Source organism: Dama dama, chromosome 9, assembly GCF_033118175.1.
Source record: "Dama dama isolate Ldn47 chromosome 9, ASM3311817v1, whole genome shotgun sequence".
NCBI lineage: Eukaryota > Metazoa > Chordata > Mammalia > Artiodactyla > Cervidae > Dama > Dama dama.
Window position 1 is genome coordinate 16,207,750 of NC_083689.1, and position 24,273 is coordinate 16,232,022.

Genomic DNA, 24,273 nt, shown 5'->3' on the forward strand with positions numbered 1-24,273 from the left:
GTTGGGACAAAGTCCCAAACCTTGACCTTGACTCAGCCCAGCCCCTACCAAGCTCTTCATCCTTCACCCACTGCTTCCGCCAATCCCTGCTCTCCCCACCAGACCCGACTGCTCCTCAAACACACTGAGCTTGCTCAGACCTCCGGGCCTTTGCACACACCGTTTCAAATCGTCTGTCCCCCTCCCGCCGCCCCCTTTATTTTTTCTGTCTTACTGAGTTCCAAGAGGTCTTTGTGGATACTGGATACAAGTTCTTAAATATTTTCTCCTCGTGTGCCAATTATGACTACTGTTGTCACTATTCATTATTCTTATTACTATTATCATTGAAGGGTATGGGCTCAACTCTATAAGGGCCAGCGCCACCGTGCTTTCAAGGAGCTTCTGGTTTTGGAGCGCAGATAACTGATTCAAGGTGGTAATTACATCAGCTTTTTTCAGTAAGGGCAGTAGGTCGTAATCAAATGACAGCAAAAGTCAGAATTTTTTATTGGCAAGATTTCTTTGGGCTAAGCAGATGAGAAATGAACTGAAACACGAATGAACACACGGTCCAAGGTATTCCGCCACTCGTGCCCTGGTGCCGCCTCACACATGCGCACACGCGAGCACAGAAACCACCGGCTCCTCCCGGCTGTGCGGGCTGCGCGCGCAGCGCCTGGACAGCCCAACCGACACTTTTAACGGCCACCCCAGCCCCGCTGCGCGCGCAAGTTCGCGAAAAGAGGCGGGGCCGAAGGTTCGCGCCGCTACACAGGCGTGGGGGCGGAGCGTTCCGGGGGCGGGGCCAGCGTGTGCGCCGAGGGCACGAACGAGAAGGCGGGAAAAGACGGAATGGAGCGACAGGGAGTACGCTGCACTCGTTTCCTTCGCGCGGGCGGCGGGCTGACGGGCAGGAAACGGCAGCGACCTTGGGCTTCCCCGACGAACCCGAGACCGGCCATTTGTCTCCTGCCATCCAGGCCGCTCCTCGCCCGGCTGGGCCCCGATTTTCTGACTGACCTTCCGGGCCCTGACTAACCGACTGTGTGACTGACGCGCTGACAGCCCTGGCCAGAAGGACCGACTTCCACCCATGGCGCGTGGCAGGAGTAGGGTAGAGAAAGACACAGACACCCACGCACCGCACCCGTTTCTCTTCTTTTTCTCCTACTTCTCTCTCCTCGAAGGACTCGAGCCGACTTACACACCAATTAGGAGCCCAGGCACCCTAGCACCCCAGCAGGAACCCCAGTCCTCACCCCATCCCCTCCAGGTCTCCCCACCTGAGTCCTCCTGTGCTCTAGGCACAGGGTCCCCCCGGTCCACGCCCCCGTCCTCGTGGTGCCCATCCCAGCCCCGCCAATCTCTCCTGCAGGTCCGCAACGTGCCGCAGCAGCACACAGAGGTGCCCAGGGTTGAAGGGGAGGGAGCGGGGGGGGGGGGGGCTGACCACTTCCTGCCCTCCTTCCCTCCCTCCTTTGACCTCTCAAGCGCTAGCTGTGCTCACAGGTGGACATGCCCCACGTAGAGTTCAAGGACCAGGAGCCACAGCTGCTGGGGGAGAACCAGGAACAGCAGCAGGGTGAGGAGAGCCGCGATGAGGAGGCTTGTCAAGGGCCAGCTAGGTGAGGAAGAACCTGGTCCAAAGGACCCAAACAGACCCTTGAGTCCCTCGTTTACCCTTTTCTTCCTCCAGACCCTTCCAGTGTCTGTTCTTGGCGCATTTGTTGTACATACTCGTCCACAATCTCCCATGTGCCTGGGATGGAAACACTGGAGACACAGTGATGCCAAAATCTTGGCTGTCTGTGCACTGATGCTGAACAGAAGTACAGAGAGTTATGGAGGAGGAAGAGTGGCTTTATTTCTTGTGCCAAACACAGTAGATTAGCACCTCAAGAACTCTGCCCCCCCTCCTTTGGAAAGGTCTTATAGACAGGGTTCCTTGTCAGGGTAGGTGATAAGGATCAAAATAGTGACAGGCTTGCATTGTTCTGAGGGGTTGATGGTGAGGGAAGTAGGAGTCAGCATCAGCCTTCAAGTCCAGCTGGTCTGGGGTCTACCTGTTTGTGGGCAGCCTACCATCATTAATCATCAGCTTCTCCCACCTGGAAGGGGTGTCAGCATCTGCAGAAATAGCTCAAAGATATTGTTGTATATATCCCCTGGTAGGGAAATAGGACTTTGCCCCAAGGCTACTTTTGACTGTTTCTCCCTGGTTTCCCATCCCTTCCTTTCCCTAACAAGTGTTTGAATCAGCCCATTGGAACTCTGGGAAGCATGGAGGCTGAGTGAATGTTGTTTCCTGTAATCAAAGAAACGGGGGCCACAGAAAGGTCTTAAGCCCAGGAGCCCCACAGGGCCCTGCATGGTATCAAAAGCATTGAGCTGACATTCTAAGAGAAGGTCTGTAAACTCAGGAACATACGGTAGTCAGGGGATGCTGAGTGTTCTGGGGGAAAAAATAGGGAGAGTGTGGCAGATGGCCAGTTTAGATCAGAGGGTCAGGGAAGGATTCATGGAGGAGATGATAAGTGAACCATGAGGGTAGGGAGGACTACATTCCAGGCCAAGAAACAGCAGCTGCAAAGGCCCCAAGGGAGGACTGTGCTGGAGCAAGCATGGGTAAGAGGGAAATAATAAGAGATACAGTTAGACAGGTGATGGGAGGTTGGGTGATAGTTACCCATGAAAAGATGTGGAATTAGAGGAGCGACAGGAATTGACTACTGCAGAGTGAGGCGCTTTTTTTTGGATGGGGGTGGGGAATGGGCTGTGGCTTGTGGGATCTTAGTTCCCTGACCAGGGATGGGACCTGTGCCCCCTACAATGGAAGCATGGAGTCTTAACCACTGGACCACCAGGGAAGTTCCGGGATTATTGTTAATAAAGTTTTATTAGGACAGGGCTGCTTCTCCAGAAGCAATCCAGACCATATGGCCTGCAAAGTGGAAAAGTGTTCCTGTCTGGCCATTTTTAGAAGTGTAGTCCATTGGGCTTCCCTCGTAGCTCAATCAGTAAAGAATCTGCCTGCAACCTAGGAGACCTGGGGCCTGGGGTTTGATTCCTGGGTCAGGAAAATCCCCTGGAGAAGGAAATGGCAACCCACTCCAGTATTTTTGCTTGGAGAATCCCATGGATAGAGGAGCCTGGTAGGCTACAGTCCATGGGGTCTCAAGAGTCAGACATGGCTTAGTGACTAAACCACCATAGCCTGTTAGACAAAAGTTTTAAAAGGCTTCCTCTGGCTGCTGGGCTTCCCTTGTAGGTCAGTTGGTAAAGAATCTGCCTACAATGCAGGAGACCTGGGTTCAACTCCTGGGTTGGGAAGATCCCCCTGGAGAAGGAAATGGCAACCCACTCCAGTATTCTTGCCTGGAGAATCCCATGGACAGAGGAGCCTGGCAGGCTACAGTCCATGGGGTCGCAAGAGTCAGACATGACTTAGTGACCAAACCGCCACCATCTGGCTGCTGAGTAGAGAATAGATTATCGAAGGCTGGACTGAAAACAGGGAGGCCAGTGATAAGCAACTGGAATAATTTAGGTGCAAAATGACTGTGACTTGACCCAGGGTAGATCCATGGAGGTGATAAGTAGTCAAATTTTGAATAGATTTAAGAAGATAAAACTAACAGAAATTGCGATGTTGGAGCAAGAGAAAGAGCAGTGTTACAGATTACTTTAAAAAGCATTCTTGTCTTGCACATTTATTCACCAGATATTTATCAAGGGTCCCCTTTACCCAAACCCTGTTTTAGATGCTGAGGATACAATAGTGAACAAATCAGAATTCCTACTGTCTTGGAGCTGACTTCTTTTCACCTATTGAAGGACATCTTGGTTGCTTTTAAGTTTCAGCAATTATGCTTCCAAGTTTTACCAATTTAGTTGTTTATATAATTACAGCAAACATTCATGTGCAGGTTTTGTGTAGATGTAAATTTTCAACTCCTTTGGGTAAATACCAAGGAGCACAATTGCTAGATCATATGGTAAGAGTATTTTTAGTTTTTAAAGAAACTGCCAAAATGTCTTCCAAAGTGGCTGAACCATTTTGCATTCCTGTTTTCAGTGAATGAGTGTTCCTGTTGTTCTACATCCTCACCAGCATTTGGTGTTGTCAGTGTTTTAGGTTTCCCCCATTCCAACAGGCAATGGTGGTATCATCGTTATGTTGATTTGAAACTTCATTATGAGGTATGAAGTTAAACATCTTTCCATATGCTTATTTGACATCTGCGCATCTTTTGGTATGGTGTCCAGATCTTTGACTGTTTTTAAATTGGATGTTTCTTTTTTTTTGGATTATTTTTTTATTGCTGAGTTTCATGAGTTCTTTGGATATTTTGGATGTCAGGCCTTTATCAGATTTGCAGGTGTTTTTTTTTAAGTCTTTTTTTTTGTCTTTAAAAAATAATTTTATTTATTTATCTATTTTGGCGACGCTGGGTCTTTGCTATGCGGGGTTTTCTCTAGTTGTGGTGCCCAGGCTTCTCACTGCAGTGACGTCTCTTGCTGTGGAGCATGGGCTTGAGGGTGCGTGGACTTCAGTAGTTGCAGCATGTGGACTCAGTAGTTGTGGTGTACAGGCTTAGTTGCCCCAAGGCATGTGGAATCTTCCCAGACCAGGGATCAAACCTATGTCTCCTGCACTGGCAGGCAATTCTTTACCACTGAGCCACCAGGGAAGCCCCAGGTTTTTGTTCTGTAAAGATTTGTCCCAGTCTGTGATGGGTCTTTTCATTCTCTTAATGGTTTCTTTTATAGAGTAGAAGTTTTAAATTTTAATGAAGTCCAGTTTACCAGTTCTTTCTTTTGATATTGTATCTAAGAAGTCACCACCAACCCCGAAGTCACCACCAACCCCAAAGCCACTTATATTTTCTCCTATGATGTCTTCTAGGAGTTTTACAGTTTTGTGTTTTATGTTTCAGTTCAGTTCAGTCACTCAGTCGTGTCCAACTCTTTGTGACCCCATCGACTGCAGCATGCCAGGCTTCCCTATCCATCACCAATTCCCGGAGCTTGCTCAAACTCATGTTCATCAAGTTGGTGATTCCATCCAACCATCTCATCCTCTGTTGTCCCCTTCTCCTCCCGCTTTCAATCTTTCCCATCATCAGGGTTTTTTCAAATGAGTCAGCTCTTCACATCAGGTAGCCAAAGTATTGGGAGTTTCAGCTTCAGCATCAGTCCTTCCATTGAATATTCAGGACTGATCTCCTTTAGGATGGACTGGTTGGATCTCCTTGCAGTCCAAGGGACTCTCAAGAGTCTTTCTCCAGCACCACAGTTCAAAAGCACCATTGTTCCCTGGTGCTCAGCTTTCTTTATAGTCCAACTCTCACATCCATACATGACTACTTGGAAGACCATAACTTTGACTAGATGGACCTTTGTTGGCAAAGTAATGTCTCTGCCTTTTAATATGCTGTCTAGTTTGGTCATAGCTTTTCTTCCAAGGAGCAAGTGTCTTTTAATTTCATGGCTGCAGTCACCATCTGCAATGACTTGGAGCCCAAAAAAATAAAGTCTGTCACTGTTTCCATTGTTTCCCCATTTATTTGCCATGAAGTGATGGGACTGGATGCCATGACCTTAGTTTCCTGAATGTTGAGTTTTAAGTCAACTTTTTCACTCTCCTCTCTTAGTTTTATCAAGAGACTCTTTAGTTCTTTTTAACTTTCTGCCATAGTTTTACATTTAGGGCTATGATATCTATTTTGAGAAAATTTTTGTGAAAGGTGCAAGATCTGTGTCTAACTTCACTTTTTTTGCATGTGGAAGTCTAATTGTTACAACTCCATTTGTTGAAAAGATTCTCCTCTCTCCACTGAATTTTCCTTGTTCCTTTGTCAAAGATAAGTTGACTACGTGTGTGGGTCTTTATCTGGGCTCTATTCTGTTCCACTGGTCTATTTTATATTCTTTCACTGGTATCACATCAAGTAGCATCAGTCCTCCCAACTTTATTCTTCTTGAATATTGTGTTGACTATGTTGGGTCTATTGCCAAGCTGACTTTCTAAAAGTCATGACCAACCTAGACAGCATATTAAAAGAAGAAAAGCTATGACCAACCTAGGTAGCATATTAAAAAGCAGAGACATCACCTTGATGACAAAGATCCGTGTAGTCAGAGCTATGGTTTTTCCAGTAGTCATGTATGGATGTGAGAGTTGGACCGTAAAGAAGGCTGAGCACCAAATAATTGATGCTTTCGAGTTGTGGTGTTGGAGAAGACTCTTGAGAGTCCCTTGGACAGAAAGGAGATCAAACTAGTCAGTCCTAAAGGAAATCAACTCTGAATATACATTGAAAGGACTGATGCTGAAGCTGAAGCTCCAATACTTTGGCCACCTGATGCGAAGAACTGACTCACAGGAAAAGACCCTGATGCTGGGAAAGATTGAAGGCGGGAGGAGAAGGGGACGACAGAGGATGAGATGGTTGGATGGAATCACCAACTTGATGAACATGAGTTTGAGCAAGCTCCGGGAATTGGTGATGGACAGGGAAGCCTGGCATGCTGCAGTCCGTGAGATTGCAAAGAGTCAGACACGACTGAGCAGCTGACTGAACTTTCTAAAAGATAAGGTAATTTTTTAAATGTCATTTCAATTGGTGACAAGTGCTGTAAAGAAACAAAACCGAGAAGGAGAAACTAGAGTGACAGGGAGTTTTGAATAGTTGATCTCTAAGGAGGTCACATAAGGAGGAGCCAGCCAGGAGGCGTCCAGACGCCCAAACATTCCAAGCAGAGGGAGCTGCAAGTCCCTGAGGCAGGGGCAGGCTTGGTATGGTCACCAAACAGCGGGAAGGCCAGTGTGTCAGGCTTCGTGATTGGTGGTAGTGATACCCTGGTTACACTGGATAGACAGGCTCATACAGTCTCAGTGCTTCCATCTGATAAGAAAGGCATGTATTGAACAAGCACTGACACAAGAGAAGTCAGGTTGCTGGGAAAATGTATCCTCTGTAATCATGCATGTGTGTGCTCAGTCATGTCTGACTCTTTGCGACCCCATGGACTGCAGCCCATCAGGCTCCTCTGTCCATGGGATTGGATTCTCCAGGCAATTATACTGGAGTGGGTTGTCATGCTCTCCTCCAAGAGATCTTCCCGAAACATGGATTGAACCTGCATCTCTTATGTCTCCTGTATTGGCCGGCGGGTTCTTTACCACTAGTGCCGCCTGGTAAGCCCATGTCCTTCCTAGTCCCTGGCAACAATTCTACTTTCTATCTCTACAATTTGTCTCTGCTGGATATTTCATATAAATGAAATCATACAATTGTGTGATCCTTTGTAACTGGCTTCTTTCACTGAGCATAATGTCTTCAGGGTTCTCCGTGTTGTAACATGTATCAGAACTTCATTCCTCTATATAGCTGAATAATATTCTAAATTATGGATTTACCTTATTTATCCATTCATCAGCTGTTGGAAATTAAGATTGTTTCTGCTCTTTGGTTCTTGTGAATAAGGCTGCTGTGAACATCCGTGTACAAGTTTTTGTTTCTGTTAGATAGAAACAAAGGGAATACCAAGGCAGAGAATGGCTAAAATCAGAGAAGTGACATGCTCAGGTTCCTGTTATAAAAAGACACCAGCTGTTCTGTGAAGAATGGGTGGGAGGGGGTGGGAGTGGACCTGGGAGACAGGTGGGAGGCTTCTGCAGGTTGTCTAGCAGGGCAGATGGAGAGAAGATTGGGGGGGGGGGGGTTCATTTATTGAGGCATGACAAAAGGGATGAGCTGACGAGGTCTCCCAGCTGCGATGTCCTAGAGCCTGGAGCTGGCTCCTACCAGCAGGAGCCAGTTCTACACATCTCTTCCCAACCTGGCATTTAGCAACTTCATGTTGGTAGCTTGAAATTGGCTATAGTGGGAGTCCATGCACCATGGAAATTGGCAAATACTACAAATCAAGGTTTCCCCTGCCACCACCTCCTCCACCCCTAGAGAGCCAGTTGCTAAATGCTTACCAGCACAGAAAGGGCCACCCGCTTTCTGGCTCAAGGTGGTTTGCTTTCCAACTGGCAGAGGCACAAGATGCATTCTGCCCTTGCTGAGTTCAAGGTGACCAGAGACATACACAATCTTGGAATCAAGATTACTGGGAGAAATATCAGTAACCTCAGATATGCAGATGATACCACCCTTATGGCAGAAAGCAAAGAAGAACTAAAGACCCTCTTGATGAAAGTGAAAGAGGAGAGTGAAAAAGTTGGCTTAAAACTCAACATTCAGAAAACTAAGGTCATGGCATCCAGTCCCATCACTTCATGGCAAATAAATGGGGAATCATTGGAAACAGTGACAGACTTTATTTTTTTGGGCTCCAAGATCACTGCAGATGGTGACTGCAGCCATGAAATTAAAAGACACTTGCTCCTTGGAAGAAAAGCTATGACCAAACTAGACAGCATATTAAAAGGCAGAGACATTACTTTGCCAACAAAGGTCCATCTAATCAAAGTTATGGTCTTCCAAGTAGTCATGTATGGATGTGAGAGTTGGACTATAAAGAAAGCTGAGCACCGAAGAATTGATGCTTTTGAACTGTGGTGTTGGAGAAGATTCTTGAGAGTCCCTTGGACTGCAAGGAGATCCAACCAGTCCATCCTAAAGGAGATCAGTCCTGAATATTCATTGGAAGGACTGATGCTGAAGCTGAAACTCCAATACTTTGGCCACCTGATGTGAAGAGCTGACTTATTTGAAAAAACCCTGATGCTGGGAAAGATTGAAGGCGGGAGGAGAAGAGGACAACAAAGGATGAGATGGTTGGATGGCATCACCAACTCGATGGACATGAGTTTGAGCAAGCTCCGGGACTCGATGATGGACAAGGGAAGCTTGGTGTGCTGCAGTCCATGAGATCGCAAAGAGTCGGACACTACTGACCGACTGAACTGAACTGAACTGAGAGACATACAGATGAATAAGCCCAGGACAGGGTTGGACTTTCTGACTGAGAACTCAGGATGGGTGGGGCCAGGGGCCAGAGAGATGGCACTGTGGGAGTCACTTTTTCCATGAAGGAGCTCACCTGGGAATAGAATGAGGCTCAAGACAGGGCCCCTGAGGACTGCAGGCAGAAACCCAGCTTCCTCTTGCCTCCCAGAGGCCTTAGTTGTAAAACAGAGCATAGGGTGGAATGGTTTCCAAGGTGTGTGCTATCAATTAGAGACCATAAAAAAGAAAAAGAGAACTAAAGTAGTTTGTTTGATAACACCTTCCTGCAAATAGTATGTTTAGACGGTAATCTAAGTGGTGAGGAGACACAGACAATTGCAAATCATTGAGAGACTTTGAGGAGTTCTAAAAGAGCTTTGGGTCGAGAAACATGGATTAGAACCAGTGCAAGGGCCAGTTAACAGATCCCTCAGCAGACTGTCAATGACATGATTAAAATGTGAACACATTTCACAAGAGAAGAGCAGAGGGTGAAAGGAGTGAGCTCTGTAGCTTCAATTCAAACCTTCCCCTTTCCTGGCTGTACTTCAGCAAAACATCATTTTGCCCAGCCACCAGAGATGCTGTTGTGTTCCTCCTTGAATGTTTGATTAGCTCGTCTCCCCTCCCGGGACCACCGCCTGCGGTGGTCGTAAGTGGCTGGCGAATTGTTTACTTGTGTATCTGTTAGAGGCCCGCGGAGGGAGGGCCCCCACCAGCGGGCAGCTCTGGCTCTCACGCCTGCCAATCACAGCTTTACCTGGAGCGAACAGATGGTCTCTTCGCTTAGACCCATTTCCTCCGCCGTTCCTGGGCCACCTGCCAGCGTGGGCCCTGCTCGGAAACTAGGTCCTAATCCTCGAAGCTGAATTAGGGACTCCTTAGGACAGACCATCATAAATGAGCAGAGGGATGTGTTCACAACCCCCACCCTGGCCCCCCACTGCCCCACCCTGAGCACAGGCAGCCTGCTCTGTTGGGCCCACTTCCAGTCCCTGGCCTCCATCCAGGGTTGGGCAACAGAAGCAGGCCTGAGAACTAGGGAAGCCAGTGGAGAGGACATGGTGTGTTTTGTTTATTAAAGTTAATTGGTGAATGCAGGCCCAGGGAAGCCTATGATTCATTAGCATCCTGATTAATATGCAGCTGCTGAGTATTAAGAAAAATGAAATGGAAAGGAATAAAACCCCAAAGGGGTGGCTGGGGAAAATCAAGATGCTCTCTGCAGACATCTGATGCAGGCCTTTGTCCCACCACGAAATTTGAATGAGCTGATTTCAAGTGATTTTTCACCATTTGTGTAGCTGCCACGGAGAGCGGTTCCAGCTTCGTCCCTCGAGCCTGAGAAAGGAGCGACTTTGAACAGTTAGCAGCTCAAGCAGGTTGTGAGCAATGACACAAAAAAGAAACACCTGGTTCTCTCATTGATTTTAATTTCAGAGCCCTTATACAGTGGGGACAACAAAGCAACTCCGGGTACAAAGTGGCTTAAGAGCAAGAATGTTACATCCATCTCAGGTGGTAATTCTTTCATTTAGGTGTTCAGGGAACAGTGGCGATGCCTCTGGAATGAATACAACGCACTCTCTGCCCAGAGTGCATAGGGCGCCTGGAGGGAATCTGCGTACAAACTGGCAGTGTTGTGATTAGTAAGCGATGGCGAGGTAGCGGTGCTCTGAATGCTGTCTCATGAAGTTGACAGAAAAGAAAAGTCATTTCAGGCAAAGGCTAATGGATTTGGTGAAATTGTGGAAGGTTCCAAATTGCTGGGAGTGGAGGGTGAAAAGAGAAGATGGAGGCCTTTCCACAGCCCTGGAAAGCCTTGTGTGCTGTGCTAGGGAATTTACTTGATCCTGCAGCTGGTGGGGGGTCTTGTAGGCTATAGAGCAGAAGTGGTGCCTGATTGTGGTTCAAAGGTCCCTGAGGCCCAAGTGAGAACAATAGGTGTGGGGCTGCGAATGGTTGGTGGGGAAGAGATGATAGTTTTGGGAGAAATTAAGAGGTGGAAATGAAAGGATTTTGTGACGGGATTCTTTTTAAAGTAATTTATTTTAGGTCGTGCTGAGTCTTCGTTGCTTCCCGCAGGCTTTCTCTAGTTGTGGAGAGCAGAGGCTACTCTTCCTGTGGTGCTTGGGCTTCTCTTGTGTTGGAGCTTGGGCTCTAGGTGAGCAGACTCAGTAGTTGTGGCCCTGGGGCTTTGTTGCCCCAGGGCACGAGGGATCTTCCCGAACCAGGGTTCAAACCCTTGTCTCCTGCATTGCCAGGCAGATTCTTAAGCACTGGAGCACGAGGCTAGTCTGATTTTGTGACAGGATTTGTTTTTGTTGGTTTTTTTTTTTTAATAAATTTATTTATTTATGGCTGCACTGGGTCTTTGGTGCCTCATGCAGGCTTTCTCTAGTTGCAGTGAGCAAGGGCTACTGTTCGTGTGGCACTGTGGCTTCTCTTGTGGATCACAGGCTCTAGGGCACGTGGGCTTCAGCAGTCGAGGTGCAGGAGCTTAGTTGCCCCACGGCATGTGAGATCTTCCAGAACCAGGGTCGAACTCGTGTCCTCTGCACTGGCAGATTCTTAACCATCTGACCATCAGAGAAGTCTGATTTTGTGAGGGGATTTGGAAGGACGGAGAGAAGCCAGGCTCCAGGGTAGCTGCCAAGTTTCTGGCTTGGGTACCAGGTGACTTTTGGTGTTCTTCAATGACAGGAGGAGGGCGGACAACTTTGAGTTGGTGTGTAAATTTAGAGGAGTTTGAAATGCCTCTGGGACAGCCAAGTGGAGAGGGCCTGGGGGTCGTCAGGTACCTTACTGGGAGCTCAGAGGAGAGGCGTGGATTGAGGATAAGTTTGGGAAACATGGGAGCGTGGATGGTAATGAAAGCCCTTCCTAATCACTCATTCATTTATTCTGTGCACTTTTATTATTCTTCCCATGAGAGGCAGGTCAAGAGGACAGCAAAACCTTTTTTTACAGGAATGTCCAGGGAGCCTTTAGTTGGTCTTTGTTTTCTATCAATAAGGTTTTGCTATAAAATATCTGCCTTGATCAGAGGCACACCTTCTCATGAGTGCCTGAACACAGAGCATTTGTGACAGATGCTCTGAACACAAGCGTCTGGCTCTGCAGGCAGATGAACTTGTATGCTTTGTGTAAAGCCAGAATAGGGAGGACTGGATCAGTGTCCTTCATTCATTCGTTTGTTAATAGTGGAGGACTCAAAATGTGCTGGATGCTGGGAATGCAGAGATAAATGGGGAGATGAGAGCGGCATCAGGGACAAGCACACAGTGGTAGAGATAGGCACGGGGTCATAGGTGGTGCTTCAAAAGAGGCAGCGGGGGCTTCCCTAGTAGCTCAGTGGTTAAGAATCCACCTGCCAATGCAGGGGACACGGGTTCAATCCCTGGTCCAGGAAGATCCCACATGTCAGGGAGCAACTCAGCCCATGTGCCACAACTACTGAGCCCTTGTACCGCAACTGTTGAAGTCCAAGTGCCTAGAGCTTGTGTCCTGCAATAAGAGAAGCCAGCACAATGGGAAACCCACACACCACAACTAGTGAGTAGGCCCTGCTCACCGCAACTAGAGAAAGTCTACGTGCAGCAGCAAAGACCCAGCACAACCAAAAATAAAATGAATAAATAAATATTAAAAACAAAAGAGGTAGTGGCCTAGGCTAGGTCTCCCTGTCAGAGAGCAAGTGCAAAGGCCCAAGGGCAAAAACCCATCTGATAAGGAGAACTTGAGAACCAGGACACAGCCAGGGTCTCAGGCCTTAGGACTTCTGTGTCAATGAGAGTCAGGGGGGCCAGACTCTCTTTGGGAGAGTCTGGCCCCCCTGACTCTCATGCACTCAAGTTTCCCTGTGGTTGTATCCTGAGTCAGAAGAAAGAGCTCAAGCAGTTGGAGAAAAGCCAAGAAAAATATTTGTATGGAGGAAGCATCCAAAAATGAAGATGTGTTTTTCCCAGTAGCTGTGCCTGGCTTGCAGTCATGGCTTTATGGTTGTGTGTGAACTGGTGTGTGGAAGAGCTGCTGTGTTGGCACCTCCGAGTCTCAGCCATTCAGAGCTGGAAGCACCTCAGGGTGAGGAGGAAAACGAGAACTTTGGGGGAATCAGGGCCCAGGCCGGGGGTCAGGCCAGCTGGATGCCACACCCAGGTCTGCACAGACTGGGGATCCTGAGAAAGTGACACAGTCGTGCTGAGCCTGTGTCCTCAGCGATGAGGTAAAGACGATGGGGACAGACCCCAAAGCGTGGTGTGAGGGTGCAGCAAGGTGAAGTGGGTAGCTTAGCATGGTGGAGGGCAGATAAAACAAAAAATTGGCTGAAAAAAAAGAGCATCTTACCTTAAACCCTTTATCTTTTTTTAAAAAAAAGATTTATTTATTTTTTGGCTGTGGTGGGTCTTCATTGATGCATGAAGGCTTTCTCTAGTTGCAGTGAGTAGGGGATACTCTCTAGTTGTGGTGTGTGGGTTTCCCATTGCAGTGGCTTTTGTAGCAGAGCACCGGCTTTAGGGTACACAGGCTTCCATAGCTGCAGCTCTTGGACTCTAGAGCACAGGCTCAATAGTTGTGGCCCTCAGGCTTAGTTGTTTGACAACATATGGGATCGGTGTTCCCCAGCATTGCCAAACTGATACTTAATTACTGGACCACCAGGGAAGCCCTTTAAACATTTTATCTTAATTTAAAACACCAATGGGTCTGTTGATCAGATCACAACTTTTTTTTTCCTTGCATACACTTCATTCATAATGCATTACCCACAGTTTCCACTTTTGTGTTTTTATTTTACCGTCTTTTCTTTTAGCTGGGCCGGGTCTTAGTTGTGGCTCTCAGGATCTTTTGTTGCAGCATGTGGAATCTATCAATAGTTCCCTGACCAGGGATCAAACCCAGCACCCTGCATTGGGAGCACAGAGTCTTAAACACTGGGCCACCAGGGAAGTCCCCCACTTTTGTTTTTCTAAAGCAAAGCAAAAACTTATAGGCCTCAACAAAGCAATCTGTATGCAAAATACTTTAAATTTTTATGCTCTTGGCCCTAATATATCGTTGTTTGCCCACACTTGATTTAACAGTTGTATTTTATTAGGTTCAACTTTGTTCATTCTATTTAGCTTTTTTAGACACCTGTCCTTTTTTCACTATTTCACTAACTATGCATTTAGTTGAATTGCATAATTATAGTCATATGTACAGTACCCAAGTGGTATTAGTGCCTAAGTGGCACTAGTGGTAAAGAACTTGCCTGCCAATGCAAGAGACATAGAGACGTGGGTTGGATCCCTGGATCAGGAAGATCCCCTGAAGGAGGGCATGGCAACCCACTCCAGTACTCTTGCCTGGAGAATCCCATTGACAGAGGAGCCTGGCAGGCTACAGTCCATGGGTTGCAAAGAGTCAGACATGACTGAAGTGACTTAGCACACACAGTGTGGGACAAACTCTTCTGGGGGTATTTTTTTTTAATTTTAATTTTTTTATTAAAAAATTATTTTATTTTTGGCTACACTGGGTCTCCGTTGCTGTGCATAGGCTTGCTCTAATTGGGGAGAGGGAGGGCTACTTTCTAGGTGTGGTTCGAGGACTTCTTATTATGGTGGCTTCTCTTGTTGCAGAGCTCAGCTCTAGGTTGCACGGGCTCTAGAGCCCAGGCTCAGTAGTTGGGGTGCACAGACTTAGTTGCCCCACAGAACATGGAATCCTAAAAAAAAAAAAAAAAAAGAACATGGAATCCTCTCAGAGCAGGGATTGAACCCATGTCCCCCTGCATTGGCAGGCAGACCCTTAAACTGTCCCTTCCCCTCAGGGGCAGGGTGGGGGAGGGGGTGTGAATGAAACAAGTGTCACCAACGGGAAACACAAGATGCAGATTCTCCCACCACAGAGCTAATTCAGATCAGCCATTCTCAGGAAAGTTTGGTGCTGATCTCAAGTTTCCTATACTTGCAGAAGTCAGGTTTCTAGCCCCTCTGTCGCCACCTCCAGTGCCAACCGCCAGCTGATGATGCTGGAAGGAAAGTCAGGACCCTACTTTTCCTCTCTGGACTCGAGCATTGACATCCTGAAGAAGAGAGCCCAGGAGCTGATCGAAAACATCAACGAGAGCAGGCAGAAGGACCATGCCCTCATGACCAACTTCAGAGACAGCCTCAAGATCAAGGTGACTGATTCCCCCCACGTACTGCAGAACCCCAGGGAAAGGGGGGGGGGGGGTGTTCCTTATGTAAAACATAAAGGGGGAGGCAATGAACTGCTGTTATGTTCCCCACACGTTCTATACAGTTTGCATATGGTACCTCATTTCACCCTTGTAGCAATCCGGCAGAGAAGAGATTAGACCCATGTTGCAGATGGGTAAAGTAAGGTTTGGAAATAATTTGCCTGAGTGGGAGAGCCAGGATGAGAAGCCAAGGTTCACCTGTATCACAGACTAGTCCCTTACCTTCATGCTGTGCTAATGGCTGTGGCAGGAGGGGATTGAGGCATAACCTGAGTTATCACACCCACTTGTCCTCCAGAAGTCACATGATTTGGGAGAGTGGAAGTCCCTGAACATGGCTGGGGCTTATGTCTAACAAAACCTAATGTTATGTTCAGGTCTGTTATTAATAGTTATCCCCGATGTGTCTTCAGAATGTGTCCTGTAAGTCAGACAACTTGTGAATTCCACACGTCATCTCTAGACGACAGGCTGACTTCCTCCCTCAGCCCCATTCCTACCTACCTGGTACATAGCAAATTTAGAGAAAAATATGACATAGCAGGAAAAAAAGATAAAAATATTCAGATGACACCATCACTGAGAGGCCACTTTGTTGCATGTTTTCCTCTAGTCTCCATTCTAGATACCTTCCTCCTAACCTGGCTGATTTTATTTACATAATTTTGCACCTTTCTTTTTAAAAAGAAAAATGATCTGGGATAAGGTTACACTAATACATATGTGTGTGTGTGTATATATATATATATATATATATATAATGCTGCTGCTGCTAAGTCGCTTCAGTCGTGTCCGACTCTGTGCGACCCCATAGACGGCAGCCCACCAGGCTCCCCCGTCCCTGGGATTCTCCAGGCAAGAACACTGGAGTGGGTTGCCATTTCCTTCTCCAATGCGTGAAAGTGAAAAGTGAAAGTGAAGTCGCTCAGTCGTGTCCGACTCTTAGCGACCCCATGGACTGCAGCCCACCAGGCTCCTCCGTCCATGGGATTTTCCAGGCAAGAGTACTGGAGTGCGGTACCATTGCCTTCTCCATATATATATTACAAGCAATATATAATTATATATGCAATATATGATTATAATATATATAATTTAATATAATTATAATTTATGTCATATAATTATATAATTAATTATATAATTATATAATATGCAATAATTATATCATTATTTATAACTACAAATATATAATTATATAATTATTTTAAATTATATACTATAATTATATATGTAGTATATAAAATATACTACATATATGTAATATATATAATATATATATGTAAAGTCACATTCTTCTACTTTATTTGACCTAAACTTTTACTGTCCCCTGAATCATGTTTTTAATCACTCTTTGGAGATGAATAAAGTTGAAAATATTTCTCATTAAAAAAAAGAAAAGAAAAATTTAACATATAGGCCATTTTACTCCCAGTCACCAGAGTTGTTTTTACCACTTTTATAAGATAAACTGCAGAACCAGTCAGAACAAATGTCTCGTGACGCCTCTTGTTTGATTTTCTAAGAGCACCTCTTATTCTTTCAAAGGTTTCAGACCTGACAGAGAAGCTCGAGGAGAGGATGTATCAGATTTATAATCACCACAATAAGATCATCCAGGAAAAGCTCCAAGAGTTCACCCAAAAGATGGCAAAGATCAGTCACCTGGAAACAGAGCTCAAACAAGTGTGCCACACTGTGGAGACCGTGTACAAAGACCTGTGTGTCCAGCCTGAGGTATGAGAGTTGTAGGGGCTAAGATGAAAGTAAATGTCAGCAGGGACTTCCCTGGTGGTCCAATGGTTAAGACTCCATGATCCCAATGCAGGGGGCACGGGTTCAGTCCCTGGTGGGGGAACTAAGATCCCACATGCCATGAGGTATGGCCAGAAAAAGAAAAAAAATTTTTTTAAGTAAATATCAACAGAGAGCAGCATCGCCTGGCCCTAAACCTCACAGGAACCACTATCTCTGCAAAGGCCCTGGTGCTCTGGCCGTCCTACTCATGGCACCATGCCTCCCCTGTTATGTGGTGTGTCCGAACTGAGAAGCCAGACTGTTACTTCCTACACTGTGTGCCAGCTCTGTGGTGGGTGACAAAAAGGACAAAGTCCCCTTTGCCCTCAGCCCCGAGCCCTGGCAGTGCCCACCTGAGTTTATTTATTACAGCCAAGCCCAAGACTCCGACATGGTCCAGATCACTTCTGGGCTGGGGAAATCCCTGCTGGAGTCCCAGCGCGCTTCACAGCCCTTTCACGTGTTCCTTTTTCCTGTTACTGGTTACCAGAAAATGTGATCCAACACGGTGGGGTCAGACACACACACTCTTTATTATTCTCTCTCTTTATCACTCATTCTGCTCCAGCGTCCAGCATTAAGGCACTTGCCCCCAGATGGGAGGGTCAGAGGGTATAGAGTGAACGCTTACCGTGTGGATGGAGCAGTTCATTTAGACACTGGTGGGTCTCACAAGTTGCTTCCAAGTCACTCTCCTCTCCTGTCCCTGCTCCCCTGTCGAGGAGCTTCTGTTCCAAGGCAGGTGGAGTCCCTGCCCATCCATGGTCAAAACTGGATTGAGACACTCAGTACAGAAAGTTCCATCTTCTCTTTAAGGAACACATTTGAATGACTTCAAAAGGGAAATTTTGATATTTAAAAATCAGTGTCTCTCACTTCCCACCAGAAGAACTGGCTCCATCTGCCACCTCTCCAACTAAGCTCCAAGCCCTGTGTCTCCCTGGAGAGGGGTTTGGTGCCATCTGGGCTCCCAGGTGAAGTGGGTTCACTTGCCGGCCACAAATGCCTGGATCCCTGTGATAGCCCTTCCGAGGATCAGAGCGTGGATGTCATGAGTGCCTGGGTGAACAAATGCAGGTTCAGTTTGCAGTCTTATCAGCTCACGATTTCCCTTTATTTTTTAAAAAATTTTGCTTATTTATGTTGGATGTGCCACATGGCATGTGGGATCTTAGTTCCCCAACCAGGGATCTTAATTCCCTGACTGTGTCCCTTGCAGTGGAAGTGCAGAGTCCTAACCACTGGCCCACCAGGGAATTCCCCCACAAATTCCTTTTAAAGTCAATCTTCATGTCCCCCCACAGGCTACTACTCTGGAAGAAGAACAGATTCACAAAGATGGTGAATGCTGACAGCTACCAGGAGAGCCCCTCTTAGTGACCGCCACTAAGGAAGGCCACCGTTTGGGCCATGCTGAGAAAATTGTTTTTCAGAGTTCTGCAATGCTTCTTTGGCAAAAATAAGCAAACAAAACCCAACCGATGCTCTCTGTGCCAGGCCCCAAACCACAGCAAGTCCAGCCCCCACCACGGGGCCCAGCTTTGGTACTCTCCCAGATTCACCCCACCCCAACCCCACACAGTTGATTAAATGTTTGATTTTCAACCCAGCCATGCTTTCTTCCCGCAGAGGTGGAAAGAGTTAATGAGCTCTGTGGGAAATGGATCAGACCCTTTCTTACTCGCAGGAGGGACAGGAAAGCAAACATAAGACAATTAATTGTCTGTCCCAGCTGATGCCTGCCTCCCCTCATCCTGGAGCCACTGCCCCAAGCCCCACATCCCACATCCCACCCCACATCCACAAAGGAACACTCTATAGCCCTCCATGTTCTCATCCGTTCTTCCTTAGCTTCCCAAGGCAGAAACCAGAGATTATGCAAAATAATTCTCTTTTCTTCCTGACGTGCAAATCTATCCTGCCCCCTCCCCTGCATAAAACCATCTGGAGGTCCCCTCAGCTTGTCCTCAGGGTCCCTGTCATGCTGTAGAATCCCCTCCCCCTTCCCTTTGCTGCCTGGAATGCCCCACCACTGCACTGGACGCTACTTCCGTCTCTGCCCAGGGAACTCCTACACCTCCCTCAAGGCTTAATATGGTTCCACTTTCTCCCTCAGAGACTGAGTCTTGTTATAGCTCCCTCTAGTCTGTGTGGCTCACACTAGAATTATACATCTCTCTTCTTTTTTTTGGCCACACCTTGGCTTGTGAGATCTTAGTTCCCCAGCCAAGGACTAAACCCAGGCCACCGCAGTGGAAGCGCCAAGTCCTAACCATGGGAGTATCAGGGAGTCCCCACATCTTTTTTCTTTTTAATCATCTTTTTCTATGTCTGTCTTCCTACGAGGCAAGGGGTTCTGGGCCCAACAGGAGTCACAACCAGTTACCAGGTGCAACCACCACAGCCTGCCAATGATTCACTGTTTCTCTCTCTTTTTCTCACATAAAATGGGGTGCTGATTCCTGTGTGTAGCTACACACTCACCACCTTGAATTCACCAGCCCACTGGGTGTTGTGCCCCCATCTGGGGATGCCCAAGTAAGCCGTAAGTGGGCTTGAGAACATCCTTCCTCGAGCATAACGGGGGAAATGTGGGAGTGTATACTTCCATGGTCCCCTTGTGGGCCACTCCAGATGCAGGACTGAGGGTGGGACTTGCCCCACATCATGCTGCCAACTGGTGACAGACAGCTGACAGCAGGATTTGAGCCTGCTGTCCCTGCCCCTCCTTGCTGTCCCCTTCCCCAGATGTTAGGCCACTGTGAACCGCCCCCCACCCCCCAGGAATCCAGCCCCCACCTTCATAGGTGTTCACAGACTCCAGGTTCATGACATGCCGGATCACGTGATACTCATCAGAAATCCCATTCCCCCCCAGCATGTCTCGGGCCTGGCGAGCGATGTCCAGGGCCTTCCCACAGTTATTCCTCTTCAGCAAAGAGACCATTTCCGGGGCGGCCCTGGGAACAGCACAGATGTCACAAACATTGGGTTACAAAGAACTGACCCGGCTCCGGGCACCCAGGCATCCCTACCCCACAGGCAAAGCCAGCCAGGGAGGAGGGTTACATCACAGTAGCATACACGGCTCCCAGTGAGGGAGAGGTAGGCAGGGCGGGGTCCCCAGGGGCACCAGGCAGGAAGAGGCACCAGGCCTCTCTCTCCAGGCCCAACCACCACCATGCCTGGAAGAGGCACCGGGTCCTCCTGCCATAGCTGCCTGCCCCTTCCCACACACAGAGCCCCTACTTGTCTTGGTCCTTCAAGCGGCCGAGCTGCAGGCAGGCATGAAGGCCCAATGTGATCTCGGTGAGCATGTCCGCCAGCTTTTTCTGAATCAGTTGATTCTTGGCTAGTGGGACACCAAACTGGATCCTAGCAGGCAAGGTCAAGGCAAATCTTATGGGGTTGAGGGCACTCCCCAGTCCTATCCCAGGGCCTTTTCAGGCTGCTCCAGAGTGAGCTGTGTCCCCACTCAGCTCACTCTGGCCCTGCTGTTGACTGAGCCCCTCACTGCCCAGGAGGACTTCCTCGGCCAATTCACAGAGCAGGGAACTTAGATCTGGTGGCTGAGCGCCAAGGGTGGAGAGGTAAGTGATGGAGCCTGAGCCTCCCCCCTCCACACCCCTGGGAGTTGTCATGGTAGCCCCCACAGACCTGTCCAGAGTGTACTGCCGAGCCGTGTGCAAACAGAACTCAGCAGCTCCAAGCACACCCCACGTGATGCCATAGCGGGCATTGTTTAGGCAGCCGAAGGGGCCCTGTAGGGTTGAGACAGGGCCTCAGCCCCACCAAGAGATGAGAGAACCTGTAGAGAACTAACTTTTAAGTGCCCCTCCCCAGACACCCCTGATACACAGTCAGTGTAAACCAGGGAGACTCAGCACAACTGTTGAAGTCACACACGGCCTTGGCATCAAAGCCAACAATGCACATAGGGTTTCGCTTCTTGCCTACTCACTCTTGGTTTTCATACAGTTCTCCCCAGTCCAAGATCTGGACTGAAGGCTCAGATCTAGGGTCTGAGGTAAGGAGACAGGAAGATGCACATGCAAGCAGAATTAGGTTGGTTCAGGCCTCTATGCATCCCGGGCCGAGCCAGCTTGAGTGAGATAGTCACCAAGATGGGGCAGTTTTGGGTTTCCCTTGTGGCTCAGTGGTAAAGAATCCACCTGCCAATGCAGGACACACAGGTTTGATCTCTGGTCCAGGAAGATCCCACATGCCACAGAGCAACAAAGCCAGTGCACAACTATTGAACTGTGCTCTAGAACCCAGGAACCACAACTAGAGAAGCCTATACACTGCAACTAGAGAGTAGCCCCTGCTCTCTGCAATTAGACCAAAGTCCATGCAGCAATGAACAGCACAGCTAAAAATTAAAAAGGAGAGGGGGGCAGTTTCAGCACACATCAGTGAGCCAGGCAGAGCCTCTCCAAGTCACTACTGTTTGGGCTCCATGGGTATCTGTTCCCCAGCTGGGTCCCTAGCAAGGGGCCTGCCCAAGAAAAGAGAAGCAGCAGGTGACTTGATATCAGTTCCCAAGGTGGCTGCTGCTTACCGCCAGACCAGACGCCCCAGGCAGCACATTCTCCTCTGGCACTTCCACGTCATCCATAATAATCATCCCTGTGGATGATGCCCGCAGAGAGAACTTGCCCTCAATCCTGGGGGTTGAGAGGCCCCGCATCCCCTTCTCCAGCAGGAAGCCCCGAATGCAGTGATCCTCACACCGAGCCCATACTATCAGCAAGTCGGCCACAGGTGAGTTGGTGATCCTGGAAGCAGGACAGGCAGTGAGGGATCTGGCCATTACCTACTGCCCCTGCCCACCTGCCTAAGGCCCCCAGGCTCCTGCCTCACCAGGTCTTGGACCCATTGAGGGTGTAGCTCCTGTTGAATGGGTTGTGGCGGGCTCTGGTCTCCATGCCGCTAGGGTCACTCCCGTGGTTGGGCTCCGTGAGCCCAAAGCAGCCCAGAAGCTCCCCCTTAGCTGCAGGCATGAGACGAGATCATGAGGCTGCGGGTCCCCCATTCAAACCCTCTACTGAAAACTGCGGGCCTTTCCACTGAGCCAGGCCAAGGTAGACCTGACCCTGCCCTCACGGCACTCCCAGGAGGTGGGGGGAACAGATATCTCACCCAGGTCATAGTCACAATGCCATAATGGGGGGAGGTCCAAACAGGAGTCGGGAAGGGGTTGGCTAAACTGTCTTGAAGGGCAGTGAAAAGGAGTTAAGCAGGAAGGGGTATGCAAAAGAGCAGTCCTGGCAGTGAGACCAGGATGTACAAAAGTCCAGGGGTACAACTGAGAATTCCAAGCTGCTGAGTCCGACTGCAAAGGAGCAGTCAAGGGAGTAGTCAGAGATGAGCTGGAAAGGTTAGCAGAGGCCTGCCCACATGGGGGCTTGTGGACCCAGTTGGGAAGTTAAGACTTTAAACTTTGGACTGCAATGGGGAGCAGAGAAAGCAAATCACAGGGGATATGATGGTGGTGAGAAAGGGGCAGAGTCAAGAGAGACCTAAGAGAATCAGATGTGGGGTGGGGTCCAGGGTCTAGCAGGGGGCCTGAGGGGCCATTGGCAATACCCTTAAGGTGAGAACATAAGGCAGGCCTGAGGGACAAACCCTGAGTTTCAGATCAGGGACCATCTTCTGTCCACCAGGCTCCCCAGGCAGCTGCTCACCCAGCCGGGGCAGGTATTTCTGCTTCTGCTCCTCGCTGCCATACGCGTAGATAGGGTGCATGACAAGGGAAGACTGGACACTCATTGCTGACCTGTAGCCGCTGTCCACTCGCTCCAGCTCTCGGGCCAAGAGCCCATAGGCCACTGATGAGACTCCAGCACAGCTATACCCTGGTGAGGATGGGCCAGGGTTGGGGGGCGGGCAGAAGGGGAGAGAAATAGAACAATGGGGAACAAAGCCCTGCCCACTTGAGACCAGTGATTCCTGTTGCCCAAGAGACAGTGCCCCATAGGAGTACCCAAGGAAAGGGCACCAAGCTGGCTCTAGCTTGAGGGTTTATTCATTTCATCCCCACAGCCACTTCAGACAGAGACATAACAGCCTCTCTTTGCAGACTGGGAAACTAGGCTCAGGGAAAGAAAGGGGCTTTTCAAGACACAGTGGAGGGCTGCAGAGTATGGAGAGAAATGTGTCCTTACCTTGGATGGTGGGGCCCAGCATACCGAGCTCCCCCATCTCTGAGATGATTTCCCGGTGAAAAACTGCAAAGGGACAGACAGCCCAACTTCAGGCCCAGCCTTGGCCCTCTGGAGCACTAGCCCAGAGCCAGAGGTGCTCTGAGGCCCAGCTAGAGCAGGCAGAACTGGTGTGCATGATGGAGGGTACAGATTCAGGTGGCAGTGGGAGCTCCAGAGTGCCCACCCGCCTGCCTGAGCACCTTCGTTGCGATTGGCCAGCAGGATGCGGGGCATGAGGCGCTCCTGGCAGTAGGTGCGGAAGGTGTCCCTGATGAGGATCTCATCTGCTGTCAGCTGCTCCTCCAGCAACAGTGGGTCCCTCCAGTCAAACTCAGGCCGCGAAGCTGGGCGGGGTTGGAGGGAGTGGGACTCTACTCAGCCCTGTCCACCCGACCACCACGCCCTCCCCTCCCCCAGAATCCTCAGCCCCACCCCTCAACCCTCAACTAATGTGGGCAGCAAACAGGACTGGCAAACTGGTCTTTCTCGGGAAACTCACTGCCTCAGCGCCTCTGGCCCTGGCCACGGCCCTGCCTCCCCGCCTGGGCAGCCCTCAGATTCTGGGACAGAACCCATCGGGGACAGACAGTTGGACGAGAGGACAGTTGGACGAGGGGCGCAGACGCACGGCACAACCAGGGAGGGGCCCTTACGCTTGGCCGATCGACTCTGGGTCTTCTCGCCTTTCTCTGCAAACATAGGACGGGAAAAATCACCCCGAAAAAGTCCCCGAGCCTCAAGTTTCTCCCTCCCTACTCCACCCCAGGTCCAGCACTGACCGGTCTGCGCTGTCGCCGAGCTCCAAGAACGATAGACTCGTAGGCCAGGTCCGCGGTACAGTAGCCGCGCGTAGACGCCTCTCAGGGCCATGTGGGCAGCGAGCGGGCAAGCAGAACAATCACAGCCGACCTGGGGATTTGGAGGCGTCTGAGCAGAGCGGCTCCCACCAAGTGCCCTGGCCTTTTGCACCCTCTGCCCCTCTTGCGAAACCTCACTTGGAGCCTCTGGGTTCACTGCACAGGCCACAGTGCCGTAGAACGAGACTTTTGACCTCCGGTGGGGATGGGCGGGGCAGAGGCCAAATGGGGCTTGTCAT

At 49.1% G+C, this 24,273-nt stretch overlaps 2 protein-coding genes across 12 annotated transcripts; one reads left to right on the top strand and one right to left on the bottom strand.

Moving 5' to 3' along the window:
• Positions 1–783: 783 nt before the first annotated feature.
• On the top strand, positions 784–18,688 carry SYCE2 (synaptonemal complex central element protein 2). 7 transcript variants are annotated; one of them, XM_061150165.1, is made up of 6 exons: positions 799–849; positions 963–1,387; positions 1,492–1,607; positions 14,904–15,114; positions 16,723–16,911; positions 18,276–18,675. In XM_061150165.1, the coding sequence occupies exons 2-6, from the start codon at positions 1,076–1,078 to the stop codon at positions 18,321–18,323; spliced, it is 876 nt and encodes a 291-aa protein (XP_061006148.1). In that variant the 5' UTR covers positions 799–849; positions 963–1,075; the 3' UTR covers positions 18,324–18,675. The 7 variants fall into 7 exon arrangements, with proteins under 7 accessions (XP_061006154.1, XP_061006153.1, XP_061006148.1 ...); XM_061150168.1 differs by lacking the exon at positions 799–849 and having other exon boundaries at positions 856–1,096; positions 1,358–1,387; positions 18,276–18,658; XM_061150171.1 differs by lacking the exon at positions 963–1,387 and having other exon boundaries at positions 784–849; positions 14,940–15,114; positions 18,276–18,668.
• GCDH (glutaryl-CoA dehydrogenase) lies at positions 14,461–24,268 on the bottom strand. Of its 5 annotated transcripts, none has more exons than XR_009694057.1 (12): positions 23,957–24,226; positions 23,831–23,866; positions 23,378–23,521; positions 23,139–23,201; positions 22,659–22,829; positions 21,835–21,964; positions 21,533–21,749; positions 20,629–20,732; positions 20,221–20,346; positions 19,771–19,931; positions 17,603–18,030; positions 14,461–14,655 (listed from the first exon to the last, which is right to left on the bottom strand). XR_009694057.1 is itself a non-coding variant. In XM_061150161.1 (12 exons), the coding sequence occupies exons 2-12, from the start codon at positions 24,045–24,047 to the stop codon at positions 17,957–17,959; spliced, it is 1,317 nt and encodes a 438-aa protein (XP_061006144.1). In that variant the 5' UTR covers positions 24,048–24,086; positions 24,168–24,268; the 3' UTR covers positions 17,486–17,956. The 5 variants fall into 5 exon arrangements, 4 of the variants coding, with proteins under 4 accessions (XP_061006144.1, XP_061006143.1, XP_061006146.1 ...); XM_061150161.1 differs by lacking the exon at positions 14,461–14,655 and having other exon boundaries at positions 17,486–18,030; positions 23,957–24,086; positions 24,168–24,268; XM_061150160.1 differs by lacking the exon at positions 14,461–14,655 and having other exon boundaries at positions 17,486–18,030; positions 23,957–24,086; positions 24,173–24,258.
• Positions 24,269–24,273: the final 5 nt, after the last annotated feature.